The sequence below is a fragment of the Neolamprologus brichardi genome, chromosome 17 (assembly GCF_056152115.1).
Source record: "Neolamprologus brichardi isolate AB-2024 chromosome 17, ASM5615211v1, whole genome shotgun sequence".
Lineage (NCBI taxonomy): Eukaryota > Metazoa > Chordata > Actinopteri > Cichliformes > Cichlidae > Neolamprologus > Neolamprologus brichardi.
In genome coordinates this window covers 14,228,273-14,239,957 of record NC_142120.1, presented here as the reverse complement: position 1 = coordinate 14,239,957, position 11,685 = coordinate 14,228,273, and the positions used below count along the sequence as shown (strand labels likewise).

Genomic DNA, 11,685 nt, shown 5'->3' with positions numbered 1-11,685 from the left:
TTTTTCTTTTTAAGACATCTTATTCACAGTACTGTGCAAAACTCTTAAACATCCAAGAACCCAGCCTGAATCTATGAAAATGCCAATGACAGCACAGTTTGACATGCATAAAATATTTTTGCATTAACAAGATGATTCTCAAAGAGCTATTGGCAGAAAACCTTTATCATAACGGTGTGTAGTGTGCCCTAAAAAAAAAAAAAATGGAGGACCTGAGAGATGCATCTGGCCCTTCTATTGACCCACCCACTCAATTTTCCCTTACCTACTGTACTTCCGTATCTTTTGTAAATTTCAGTGTTTCATCCAATTGATGCATTCATTTCCAATTTTTCCTCTATAAAAATATAAAAAACTAAAGGGTGGCTCAAGACCTTTGCGTGTTTTTATTGGGCAAATATCACTTCATAAAAAGTCAATAGTATAAACCACATAAAAGCAGCAGTTCTCGCTTTAAAAAGCTGAAACGTGATCTCGTCTGTTTAATAAATATCTTAAATAATCAGTGAAAATGTAAAATTATATCAGTAAAGTTCTCTTCCACATCGGACAGTCTATCAAATGTTGATCTCCTTCTGCAGACATTAATCCACTTTGGCCAATTTCAGAGCAAATTCTGGCAACCGCTTACGTGGCCGGTTGTTGCGTTGAGAGTCGTGCGGTCATTGTCGGAAATTTGATGCAAAATCAAACAACACTGCTAAACCTGGCGAAAAGTTGCTTAATTTAAAGGTTTCATCGTGAACAAATAATCAGTTACTGGAGTAAAATGTTTTCTCTTTAATTGTGTTTATAGCATTTAAACAACTAAAAGCGTTGGTGCTTTTAACTAGTTAAACGTGACAGTATTAATATTTACGAGCGTACGAAGCATCCCTTGAAGGTCGCATTTTTCCAAGGAACAGGAGTAAAGAAAAAGTCCTTTTAAAGCGCCAACACACGCACACTCAGTCCGTTATTTTTTTTGCGTTTTTGAAGTTGATTGCTACATTATGAACTTCTCTCTAAAACAGGAGTCCTGTTTTTCTGTGCAAGGTAACAAACTCTGGTAAGCCCGTTTAACTCTCTAAATAGGCTATAAAAAGATAACCAGCGGTTTATTACTGCGCTAAAATGCCTACTGAACTAAAGCAGAGGAGGAAGACGCAGGCACAGAAGCAAAGCGACGAACCATCAGAAGGCTCAAACGGGAAAGAAGAAACGCAGAAAGTGAAGACTGAAGCAGGAGACAAGACAGGAGCGAGCAAAACGTCCTCGGGCCTGGACATTAGAAGTGTAATGTGCTTGTTGTCGCTCGCAGCTTGCGGGGCTCTGAGCTGGTAAGTCCACATATTAGTATTAATGCTTTCTTCAGAACTACAGAGGACTTCTCTCTGAAGGTTTTCTGACTTTCAGGTTGGTGCTGCAGCAGAATGAGAAGTTTTCCCAGATTGAGGAAAAATACAGATCTCTACACGGAAAAACTTCCAGTCTGTTCGACATGGAGGAGGAGATTGTCAGAGTTTCCAAAAAGGTGCGTTTGATTGACTGTGGAGCAGATCCTTAGCGTGTTTGGACCATGAATCTGCAAATTTTGATGGGTGTGAAAGTCAAATACTTAGCGATCTTTAAATATTTAGCCCGACGATAAAGAGTGTAATTCCCCTAGAATTAAATTGATTTTAAGTGTATTTTATCTGAAATTACGATGTAATTATGTATCTATAAATATTTACTGCTAGATACAGTAGGATAAGGGTGTAATAATTAATATTTTTTAGGCAAGAAGAAATAATTATACTGTAAGTATCAGCGTAACTACTTTTAAGTAGTGCTAACTCCAGGTATTTCACAGGAAAGAAGAAATCATTCAGTTTTATGTCATTTTAAGTTGCGCCCAAGTAATTTTAAATAGCCCATAAGTAATTTTAAGTAGTTTATAGCTTGTATGTTAACATGTATTTTAGAGAAGATGTAATTAGAAGAAGCTATTATACTGTAAGTACTATGTGTAGGTAAGTTTAAGTAGGACAGCACTTCAGATATTTTACAGGAAATAATAACTTAGTTTTAAGTAATTTTAAGGTTTAAGGAAGTTATGCATTACTAAAAATTAGTTACAGTGTAATTATTTATTGGCTCCTGTAAAAACGTGAACTGTTGCCCCTTATTCTACTGTGTCTAGTAGGTATTTGTAGGCAAATATTAATACTTTGGATAAAATAGATTTTATTTTATTTTATTTTATTTTAACCACACGCTGTATTATAAAACACTACCTTGTTTTTAACTGGACTCTATGGGTACCAGATGTTCTTTATTTCAACATAGAATTTAGTTCTTTGGGCAAAACAAATAAACTTAAGAATGATTGTGTTGTATTAGGTTGCTTAAGAAAAGCTGTGAGACAAATATTCCAAAATCTGGACACATAAAATCCAATGTGTCTGTTCACCTAAATTCCACTTGAGATTATTGCATTTCAGCCCATTTGAATTTAAGTTTAGCAAAGAAAAAGTGTCTTCTTATTATATTTTATTCATTATATATATATATATATATATATATATATTTATTTATTTATTTTTTTTATTATTATTATTATTATTATTATTATTATTATTATTATTTTTTGTTTAACCTCAAGGGAGGGAAAAACTACGGTTACATCTTTTGCAGAATGAAACTTGCTTAGTCTTTGCATTTCTTGAGAAATTCTGATTTTTTTTACTCACCTCAAACATATGCAACTCACTTTAAGCATCAAGTCAGAAAGGATGCTGCTATACTTTTTGTAAATTCATATGTTTTAAAAACACCATAAAACCTTCCAATATTACCCAAAGTCAATGACAGATAGAGCAGAAACAACTGCTTTGATTTTTCTTTGTTTAAAAGATGTCACCTGAATTTGAACCAGGACCTGTATTCTCATGTGATACTGATTGAACCACAAGATGTTGCAGCAAGCCTTTATTTACCAAAGCAAGTCATTAGGAGTGTATTGTTATTTACAATAATGGGCACTTCTGAAAACATGGAAGTACACCCACTGTCAAATACTGCCCCCTGGTGTTGAAAGATTTAGTAACTACAGGGATAATTACAAAAAGTACCTTTAAGTTAAAGAAAGGGAGAAAACAATCTATCTTCATGAATTTCATTCTTTTAAAGTTGAGTTATCACTGCACCACTTTGTGTATTATATGAATACTGAGGATCATAGAGCTCCCACAGAAACAGCACTCCTGTTTTGTGTTGCGGCTGCAGCTTGCCGCCTCTGAGGATGACCTACAGGATGCGCTCTCCACCATCTCCCTGGTGACAAAACTCCAGCAGGACATCTCCACCCTCCATGCTGCTGTCACGACAATACAGGCTGATGAAAGCTCTGCTTCCCGTGATCTGGAGAAGGTCAACGCCCACTTCCTCAATGTGACCGAGACATGGCAAGAGAGTCTGGCAGCCATCAACTCCGATCTCACCTCACTCAAGGCCGAGTCCAGGGACACTCATGCAGGAGCCACAGAGCGGGTGAATGAAGCCGAGCGGAGAATCCGTTCGCTGGCGGAGAGGCTGGAGGAGCTCAAGGACAGCACAAAGAGGAACGCCCGAGCTCTGGAGCGCACAGAGGAGGACGACGTCAAGCGAGCGCAGGATCAGCTGGACTGGAACACCAAGCAGATCCACAAGCTGGAGGAGCAGATCGGCATCCTGAACAAGAGGGAGGCCGAGCTAAGCTCTCAGCTCCAGGAGCACATTCCCCGTGCGAGGGCCTGCGAAGAGCATCTGCCGGAGGTAGAAGAGGCGGTGCGCTCCATCCTCAAACTGGGTGGAGATCTGAGCGGGATGGAGAAGAGGCTGGAGGAGGTGACCTTGCAGGTGTTCGGCACTGAGGACAGCATGTTGAAAGCAACAAATGAAATCCTTGAGATCAGACAGGAGCTGGACACCCTGCAGGCTCAAAACAGCATCATGAAGATGAAAAATGAGTTGTCCGTGGTTAAAGAGGCGGTCCGTGAACTCACCATGGTGTTGAGGGAAAGTGGGGTTGACAGCCAAATAAACTCTGACGCTCTGGAGGAAGTGGAATGGAACGAGGAGGAGGAAGAGTGGGTGAAAGATGAAGAGGATAAATTGACGGAGCCTTTTCTTGATGACCTCACTGAATGATGTCATTGTTTTTTTTGTCCACTAGGAAAAATGAGTAGGAATGTCCTGTTTAACTGTACGCTGTAAACCCCTTAAGTTGAGTTTAGTAGTATCTCTGCAAACTTTGTACCTCACTTTAATGTCAGAAAACTAGCCTGATGTCAACATGAGCTCATTAAAACACTGCACAGTATTACAGAAGTTGGATACATTTACCTTTGTGCACCATTTTATTAAATATGCCCGACTACTCTCAAGGTATCCATATGCACTGATACAGTTTTACAGCATTAAATGTGCCAGTCTCTGTTCAGTCTTCTCTGTTTTTCTCTATTTTATTCAAATGTAAACTGGATATTTTTTAGGTTTTAAAGTTTTGATTGAGAACAAAGCAATTTCATATCACCACCTTTGATGCAAGGTCGTCATTGTGCCATTTTCTTTGCGCGTTTTTGTTGTTTAAACAGCAAAAGATCCCCTGATCAGTTGGAAACAAGCAATAATGAACAGCGTCAATAAAATTTCTAAGTGTTCGATTCGATTTTAAACAGAAGAAGCTTTGCAAATATCAAGACAATCCACATATTTGAATGTCGCGTTTTCATCTTGTTCTGGTGTCACCTGTTGTGTCACTAAGCTTATTTAATAAAACAATCTTTTTTTGTTTTTACAGAACAATGTCTGATTTGTTTTTTTCTCTCAGTGAATCGTCTTCTGTCCTGAGGTGTTTGTTTTTTTTTTCCATTGGGGAAAAAACATGTCCTGTACCTCCTGTTTCAGTGTGAGAGCGTCCAGCTGATGCTAGAGAGTCTCGGGGGTCAGCGTGGGGCTCTGAAGTCTCAGCTGGAGGGTTTGGAGCAGGATGTAGCTCGGCTGAAGGAGTGGGCTACTGGCTTGACTGAGAAGAGGGCTCAGCTTCAGAGCAGCTTGACTTCACTGAGAGAAGCTGTGGGCCAGATTGAAGCACGGACATCGACCATCACAAAGGACTTTACCAGCAAGGTTATTGATGATGTTATTGATGTTGCGCCTTTTCTTTTTCTAGAATGCAAGTGTATGTGGGTAGAGATGAATCATATTGATAGCAACTCTGGTATCTGTATCAGATTAATACTAGAGCAATCGATATTGCAGTTCAGTATGTAGCCCACTAAATTCAGTTAAATACTTTTTTGGGGGTGGAGGGGTGAAAAACTATACCTCAACAACACCACATTTACATTCAAGGTCTCCAAGTTTAAAAATAGATGAAAAGCTGATAGGTGTGCTTCACTGTACTATTTATTGTGGAAAGTAAAAATGTGATTTAGTGATCATTAAAATCTCTTCGGAAATTGCAGGTTGATGATAATTTCTCTCATAAACAATAACACACTCTGCTATATATGTCGCGTCCCTTTATAGGTTAAAAGTAGCAGTATCGGTAGTACAGCCGCGTATTTATTTGGTTCAGTTGATACCCAAATTTGCATTATCGCACAGCACTGTGTAAGTATTTAGTCTTTAGTTTTTATGTTATCTGTAAAAAAGCCAAAAGAATCTTTTGCAGAGGTGAACATGCTTTTTTGTTGCAAAGACCTTACAGAAAAAGCTTTCTTATTGCTGTTTCAAACATTTCTTTTTTCCCTATGCCCATCTAGGTGTCATCAGTGAGGACAGATGTGCGCAGGATGGATGGCCTGCACTCTGAGGTGGAGTCTCTGCTGACTCAGGTGGGCGAGCTTGAAGACGAGGCTGCTCGGGTGGAGCACAGCATGGTGAAACGCATCGGGGATGTGCTGGCCAGCAGCATCGATCGAGTTTCCAACCTCCGATCCGGATCTGAACGCAATTCTCAGGCCATAGACCAGCTCCGCAGACGCATCCCTGAACTCGCCAGCGCTGACGAGCAGATCTCGGAGCGCTTGGTGGAGCTAGAGAGCGGCCGGGCCCGCATGATAAGAACGGTGACCTTTGCCAGCGACCTTAAACCAAAGGTGGCTAATATTAGGAGAGACTTCGGCGCGTTTGGGCCCCAGTTGTCAGACCTGACTCTTCGGATAGGACGATTAGCAAAAGATCTCATGGAAAGAGAGAGAGAGATCGCTGAGCTTCGACAGACATTAAGTAACCTCACTGCAGTCGAGGGAGATTTGAGCGTCACAAGTAAACAGGTCAACGAGATAGCTGATATAACAGACATTGGAGAGATACACAAGCCAACATGAAAAACAAACCGAGACCGGCTTCAATTCATCGGTTTCACCCGATTACCTGTCATACTGCTGTTTTAGAACAAGAACAAATACTGAAATAAATCTGTTTTTATTACAAATAAAACAAATGTGAGCATCTGAACACCCTTGAAGCAATCACTATGATCTGAGGATGTCAGCTTTTCTAAATGGCGTAATATGATCTGGACCTCAAGGATGAAGATTTGATCGCTTTATTGTTTTTCTTTGCCTGGCTAAATCTAAATGTGTAAGTTTCATTACTTACCAAGTCAAGAATCCCCAGTAAAACAAATACAACTGCATGAAAATTTTGCTGGTTTTGCCCCCCCAGAAGAAGTTTCACTTACACAACTCTCTTTTTTACCTGCACAATTCTCTCATACATTTCCATCGGGTTTCATGCCGTGTGCGATGCCTTCTCCTCCTCCTTCTATAATCTCCCTGATATTCAGTATGGGCCACATAATACTAGCTTTAGGGGAAACAGTAGCTTGACATTTTGAGGAATGTGCCTATTCGCGTTCCAGCAGAGCTCTGCAGAATCTCTCTCGTGTCTCCAGGGTAAATGTGAATGACTGAGCTCCAGTTATTGGTTCTGACCAGCTTTGGCACAATCACCGATTGCAAGTAGCCACGACAATAAAACCACCTGCCACATATTGTTTAGATCCCCCTCTTCAAACCAGAAAAGCTCTGACTTGTCAAAGCTGGACAAAGGACCTCTGTGTGACCCCTGGCTCCAGTGACCTGCAGGGTGCTTGTTCGGTTTATCTCACAGATGCTCGATCGGTTAAAGTTCTGTGGAAATCGGAGGCCTTAGAAGCTGTGTCATTCTTCTCTATTCATTTATTGCGTTTCCTCTTTATAGTTTTAACTGTCAATTAACTAATAATTACTGCAGTTTTTAATCCTCTCCAGTCCAGCCCCCCATTAATATAACGCTTAAATTACACCAGTGTAAACACCATTACTACATCACACACACCATACATTTTCTATAGAAACCAAGTGTAACGAAAAGCAGCAGTTGATTGTTTTCCCTTTTTCTTTCTACCTTTTTTATGGTGCCATTATATTTCTCCACTTGCGTTCATGTTTAAGCATGCTCTTTCATTGTTTTCCAGTGATGAAGCTACCTTTTAAGAGTCAAAGCGCACCAGTTATGCTCATTTTCAGTGCCATATTATGATTTTGGACTTGCTTCACACCCCCTCGGTTCACCCTTTGGAAAAACGCCATTTTAGATCCCTTTCTTTTTCCCTTTAACCCACCAACATCGAGTTTAAGTGGATAGCTACCCTAACTGACATGACGCAAAGCCAGTAAATAAGCCAGTAAATAAGGAAAGGATTAAACTGTTAATCAACCGCTTTCATGGCTTATTCTGTAGTAGTATAAGTGATGCAGATATCCCAATGTACAAGAATTTGGTGTGAGTATTGCACTACTAGTGTGTCTTATGAATGCCAGAAAAAAAGGTTTCCCAACTTAAAAAGATTTTATAAAGCAATGATCGGTATTTCAGTGCCAATGGTTTTAATGTTGTGTCTGATTAGTTTGGCAGTCCATGACCCGTTTTTAATGTTTGGAACATTGAAAACGGCCGTGCCGTCGGTAATATTTTACTGACATCACTCACCACGCATCAGTTCTTCTTACAGCTTTTACTTAACACATTGTCCTAAATCGTCTTACCTTTACCATTAAAGTGCTACAGACTTGAAAATCCAGTTTGTCAGTAGAGATATGCAGTACATGAGTGTTTCCTGATGTACTCTCTAGATTACTTAAATAGTTTATTGATGTCCAAATGCCTTAAACCAAAACAGATAGCTTTGAAGTATTCTAATGAAGTGGTCACCCAACCACAGCTTTAGCTGTTGCTGAAGGAAGCGCCTTCCTATGGAACACTTGGTAAAGAGGCAAAACTATTTTTCACTTGTATAAAGAGTTCAGCATCTGGTATTTATTCATTAAGAGGTGAAAAATTGTTGCCTGGACTCCACAGCCTTGTCACATATTATTAATAACATGATGCTGAAGTTATAAATAATGTAGCGAAGACGGATTATGATTTTTCTCCTCTCCCCATCAGCCACCGGGTAAATCACGTCTCTTATTTTTTCATTCCCGCCCTTCCTGTCAATACATCATCCATGATGTAATGAACCAAAGTAAGAAATCATTTTATCATGAAGTTCACACCCAGAAATAATTCTTCACAATTTTGAGTTAACAAGGTTTTTTTTTTTTATTCTTAAAAAACAAAAAACAAAGTGAATAAAAACGGGGTGCTCAAAATGAGCTTACTGATCCACTAGAAAGATTAAAAAACAGCCAACTGGCACAAAAACGGTGAGTTTGAAAAAAAAAAATAATAGAAAATTACAGTGCAGAATGAGTGTGGATTCACAGATAAGCAGTCCGTCTCTGCCCCTCTCACTCCTGCTCTAACTGTCCTCATGTTTGTTCTTTTCTAGTGTGCAACGTCACGGCATCAACCACCAACTCTGAAAAACCTTTCTTTTTAAAACTAGGAAAAGCTTGTCACCCGTTTGGATTCATTATTGACCCTGTCGTTGGATGTTTTGACATCCCGATGGGACATTGCTAACTACTCCTCCGTGATGTCGGGCTGTTCAGACAGGCCTGCCAGTGACTCTGTGGTCTTCTGCAGGGCTTCCTGCAGGGCAGCAATAGCCTGATCGTGGCCTTCTAGCTTGGCTGCTTTGCTTTCCAAACCAGCTACCATGTCTCTTAAGTTCTCCAGCTGCTCGGGCTTCATCCTGCTGCTGTTGTTCTCCAAAGCAGCGAGCCTCCTCTCCAGGTCATCCACCTGCTCACCCAGGCTGGAGTCTGCTGAAGGTAACTCTGTCTTGTCTCCTTCTAGAGCAGCTATACTAGACTGGAGATCCTCCAAACTGCTCTTCACTGCCTCCAGTTCTTGCTCCAAATTAGTTTTAATGTCCTCCGCAGCTTTCCCCTGTGCAGCCAGACTGCTCTCATGTGCATCATGTTTGTCAAACAGCGATTGTACTTTGGAGTTGATGTCTGACACTGAGGCAGACATTGAAACGACGTTCTCCTCCGATGCTTTGACTCTGGCTGCAAGGTCATCAGTTCTCAGCAGGGCCTGAGTAGCTGCTTCATTCACTTGCTCCTCCACATTACGAACAGCACCGGCAAACTGCTCCATGCCACTCTCTAGCATCACAGCCTTGTCCTTCAGAGCCTGAAGCGAAGCCTCGGTTGAAGACAGAGACTCCCTCAGATTCCCAGTGGTGTCTTGCATCACTTTCCTCACTGTCTGAATTTCCTGAGACACTGATGCCACCTCTCGGTTGCGAGTCTGGAGCTCTTCCCTCACTGCAGTGATCTGCTGTCTGAGGGAATCACCTGACGAGTCAGTGGCATCTTTGGCTGTTTTAATTTCAGCTACAGCATCAACAATGGCTGACAGCTCTTGTTTGATGAGAGCGGGGTCTTCGATGTCACCCAGGCGGGCTTTAAGATCAGTCAGCTGGCTCTGCGCCTCACTCTGAGCTTCAGTGAACTCTGCAACGCTGGCTTTAATGGACTGGCTGGCCTCAGCTAAGCGCTCCTCAATAGTCTTCTCCAGAGAGGAGAAGTCTTTCTCTCGAGCCTCCTTCACGTCATTGATACCCTCTGAAAGGTCCCTGAGTAGATCATTCTGGAGCCTCTGAAGGGCCTCCTCCACTCTCCTCGTCTCCACCTCGCCTCTCTTCATTCGACTGATGGCCCCCTCCAGCTCCACCCGTGTGATCCCCAGAGATGACTCCAGCCCATCCACAACACCCCTCAGAGACTCCACCTTTACAAAGCACATTGGAAACACAAAGACAAATTTTACTCACACTCTTTTCTCGCATTTAGATGTTATTAGATTTCACAGTCTACAGCCGTGCAAATGAAGCTCAAATTCAAAGTATAAAAATGAAATCTCTACAAGGTTGAAAAGATGGTGCAGGAATTTTTTCAGTTTCTCAGTATTGTTATTCCCTGAACTGTATCAGAGCTTCACAGTGTAAGATAATCTTATACTGGGGCTCAGTGCAGTCCCTTGCTTCTAAAGGCCACACATCCTTTTTACACAGTTTGCTTCTGATTTATCAATCCTAGCAAACAGAAGGTTTGCAGTGGGCTGCTTTTATGTGCCTGAGATGAATCTTGTATCTTCTCTCTTTTTGGTATCATTCAGATCAAGCACAAGAAGAAATGATATATGAAACAAGCCTTTAAAGGAGTCTCAGTCTCCACTTTAACAGCCTAGATATGAATTAGAATTTTTTAGCAGGGCTGAGTTCTGGAAAAGATATTGCCACCTCATGTTCTTTGTGAAGCAAGAGAAAGCTGAATCTCTGCATTAATGACTGACCTTGTAAATCCATCCTAATCTGCCCTGTCCAGCTTTGCAATCAGAAACGACTTGTTCTCATTCAAAGAAACACGCGATAAAGAAATTCATAATACTGTAGATGACGTATTATTGAGTGGATCTGAAATTTTTATTACCCACTCACATTTTAGAGCTCACAAACACAGACTCCTAGAGTACATGAAGTAAAACCACATTATCCACATCTATATAAGTGCATACGCGTTTATTATGAGATGATGCTTCCTTTTAGAGTTCTGGAAAATACCTGGAACCTGAAAAAGTGGCGTTTAGAATTTCTATCCATTGATTCGCATTCTTTCCTACCTACCTGTTGAACGACACTTTCCACTTTGCTGCTCAGTTCTGCGCTTTGCCGTGCGCTCTCCTCGTGTTTTGAGCTCGTCTGGCGGATTTCATCCAGCGCTTGTTGTACGTGAAAAGCAGCGAACCCTGCAGCACCTATTAACGCCACATAAAACACCGTGGTCACAAGAAGACTCAGGCAGCTGCCTGACCGTGGCGACCCCTGAGGTCCGGGGGCACTCGCTCCGTTGTGGCTGCTCTTTTGGGTTTTCTTCGCCACATCTTCTTGGCTGGATGCGGCGCTCTTGTCGCTATTCTTCGGCTTTTTCGCAGTCATGGTTAGCGGGAGCTTTGAGACGTGTGTGTGTGTGAGAGGAGGCTGCTAGTTTTGCAGTCGTGGATGGAGAGGCTTTTCAGTCCAGTCCCACTGACTGGACCAGCAGCGTATCAGTGAGCGCTTCGTGTCTTTCCCCGGGGGGGCTTTTGCGCTGAGGTATGCGGATGGGGGTTGTCCCATGCCCAACTCCAGGCTCTGAATGGGTCTTGTCCGGTGACATAAAACACTAGGAAGCAATGAATGATTAGTGGGCTGCTGCACTTATAGTAGATTTTTATATTAGGCATGTTTTTTTTTTA

The 11,685-nt window shown here is 41.5% G+C and overlaps 2 protein-coding genes across 3 annotated transcripts; one reads left to right on the top strand and one right to left on the bottom strand.

Moving 5' to 3' along the window:
- The first annotated feature begins 902 nt into the window (after nucleotides 1-902).
- Nucleotides 903-6,468, top strand: ikbip (IKBKB interacting protein). Of its 2 annotated transcripts, XM_087830955.1 has the most exons (4): nucleotides 903-1,319; nucleotides 1,396-1,513; nucleotides 4,912-5,133; nucleotides 5,772-6,468. In XM_087830955.1, exons 1-4 carry the CDS (start codon nucleotides 1,114-1,116, stop codon nucleotides 6,336-6,338), a joined length of 1,113 nt encoding a protein of 370 aa, XP_087687081.1. In that variant the 5' UTR covers nucleotides 903-1,113; the 3' UTR covers nucleotides 6,339-6,468. The 2 variants fall into 2 exon arrangements, with proteins under 2 accessions (XP_087687081.1, XP_035764550.2); XM_035908657.2 differs by lacking the exons at nucleotides 4,912-5,133; nucleotides 5,772-6,468 and adding an exon at nucleotides 3,250-4,777.
- A 2,145-nt stretch (nucleotides 6,469-8,613) lies between these two features.
- On the bottom strand, nucleotides 8,614-11,484 carry ckap4 (cytoskeleton associated protein 4). The gene is made up of 2 exons (XM_087830533.1): nucleotides 11,075-11,484; nucleotides 8,614-10,179 (listed from the first exon to the last, which is right to left on the bottom strand). The coding sequence occupies exons 1-2, from the start codon at nucleotides 11,384-11,386 to the stop codon at nucleotides 8,962-8,964; spliced, it is 1,530 nt and encodes a 509-aa protein (XP_087686659.1). The 5' UTR covers nucleotides 11,387-11,484; the 3' UTR covers nucleotides 8,614-8,961.
- Between the last annotated feature and the right edge of the window lie 201 nt (nucleotides 11,485-11,685).

Coding starts and splice junctions, on each gene's coding strand:
- ikbip (XM_035908657.2), top strand. CDS start 1,114: ATGCCTACTGAACTAAAGCAGAGGAGGAAGACGCAGGCACAGAAGCAA. Junction 1,320..1,395: donor GCTTGCGGGGCTCTGAGCTG/GTAAGTCCACAT, acceptor TCTGACTTTCAG/GTTGGTGCTGCAGCAGAATG. Junction 1,514..3,249: donor TTGTCAGAGTTTCCAAAAAG/GTGCGTTTGATT, acceptor TTGCGGCTGCAG/CTTGCCGCCTCTGAGGATGA.
- ckap4 (XM_087830533.1), bottom strand. CDS start 11,386: ATGACTGCGAAAAAGCCGAAGAATAGCGACAAGAGCGCCGCATCCAGC. Junction 10,180..11,074: donor TGGAAAGTGTCGTTCAACAG/GTAGGTAGGAAA, acceptor TGCTTTGTAAAG/GTGGAGTCTCTGAGGGGTGT.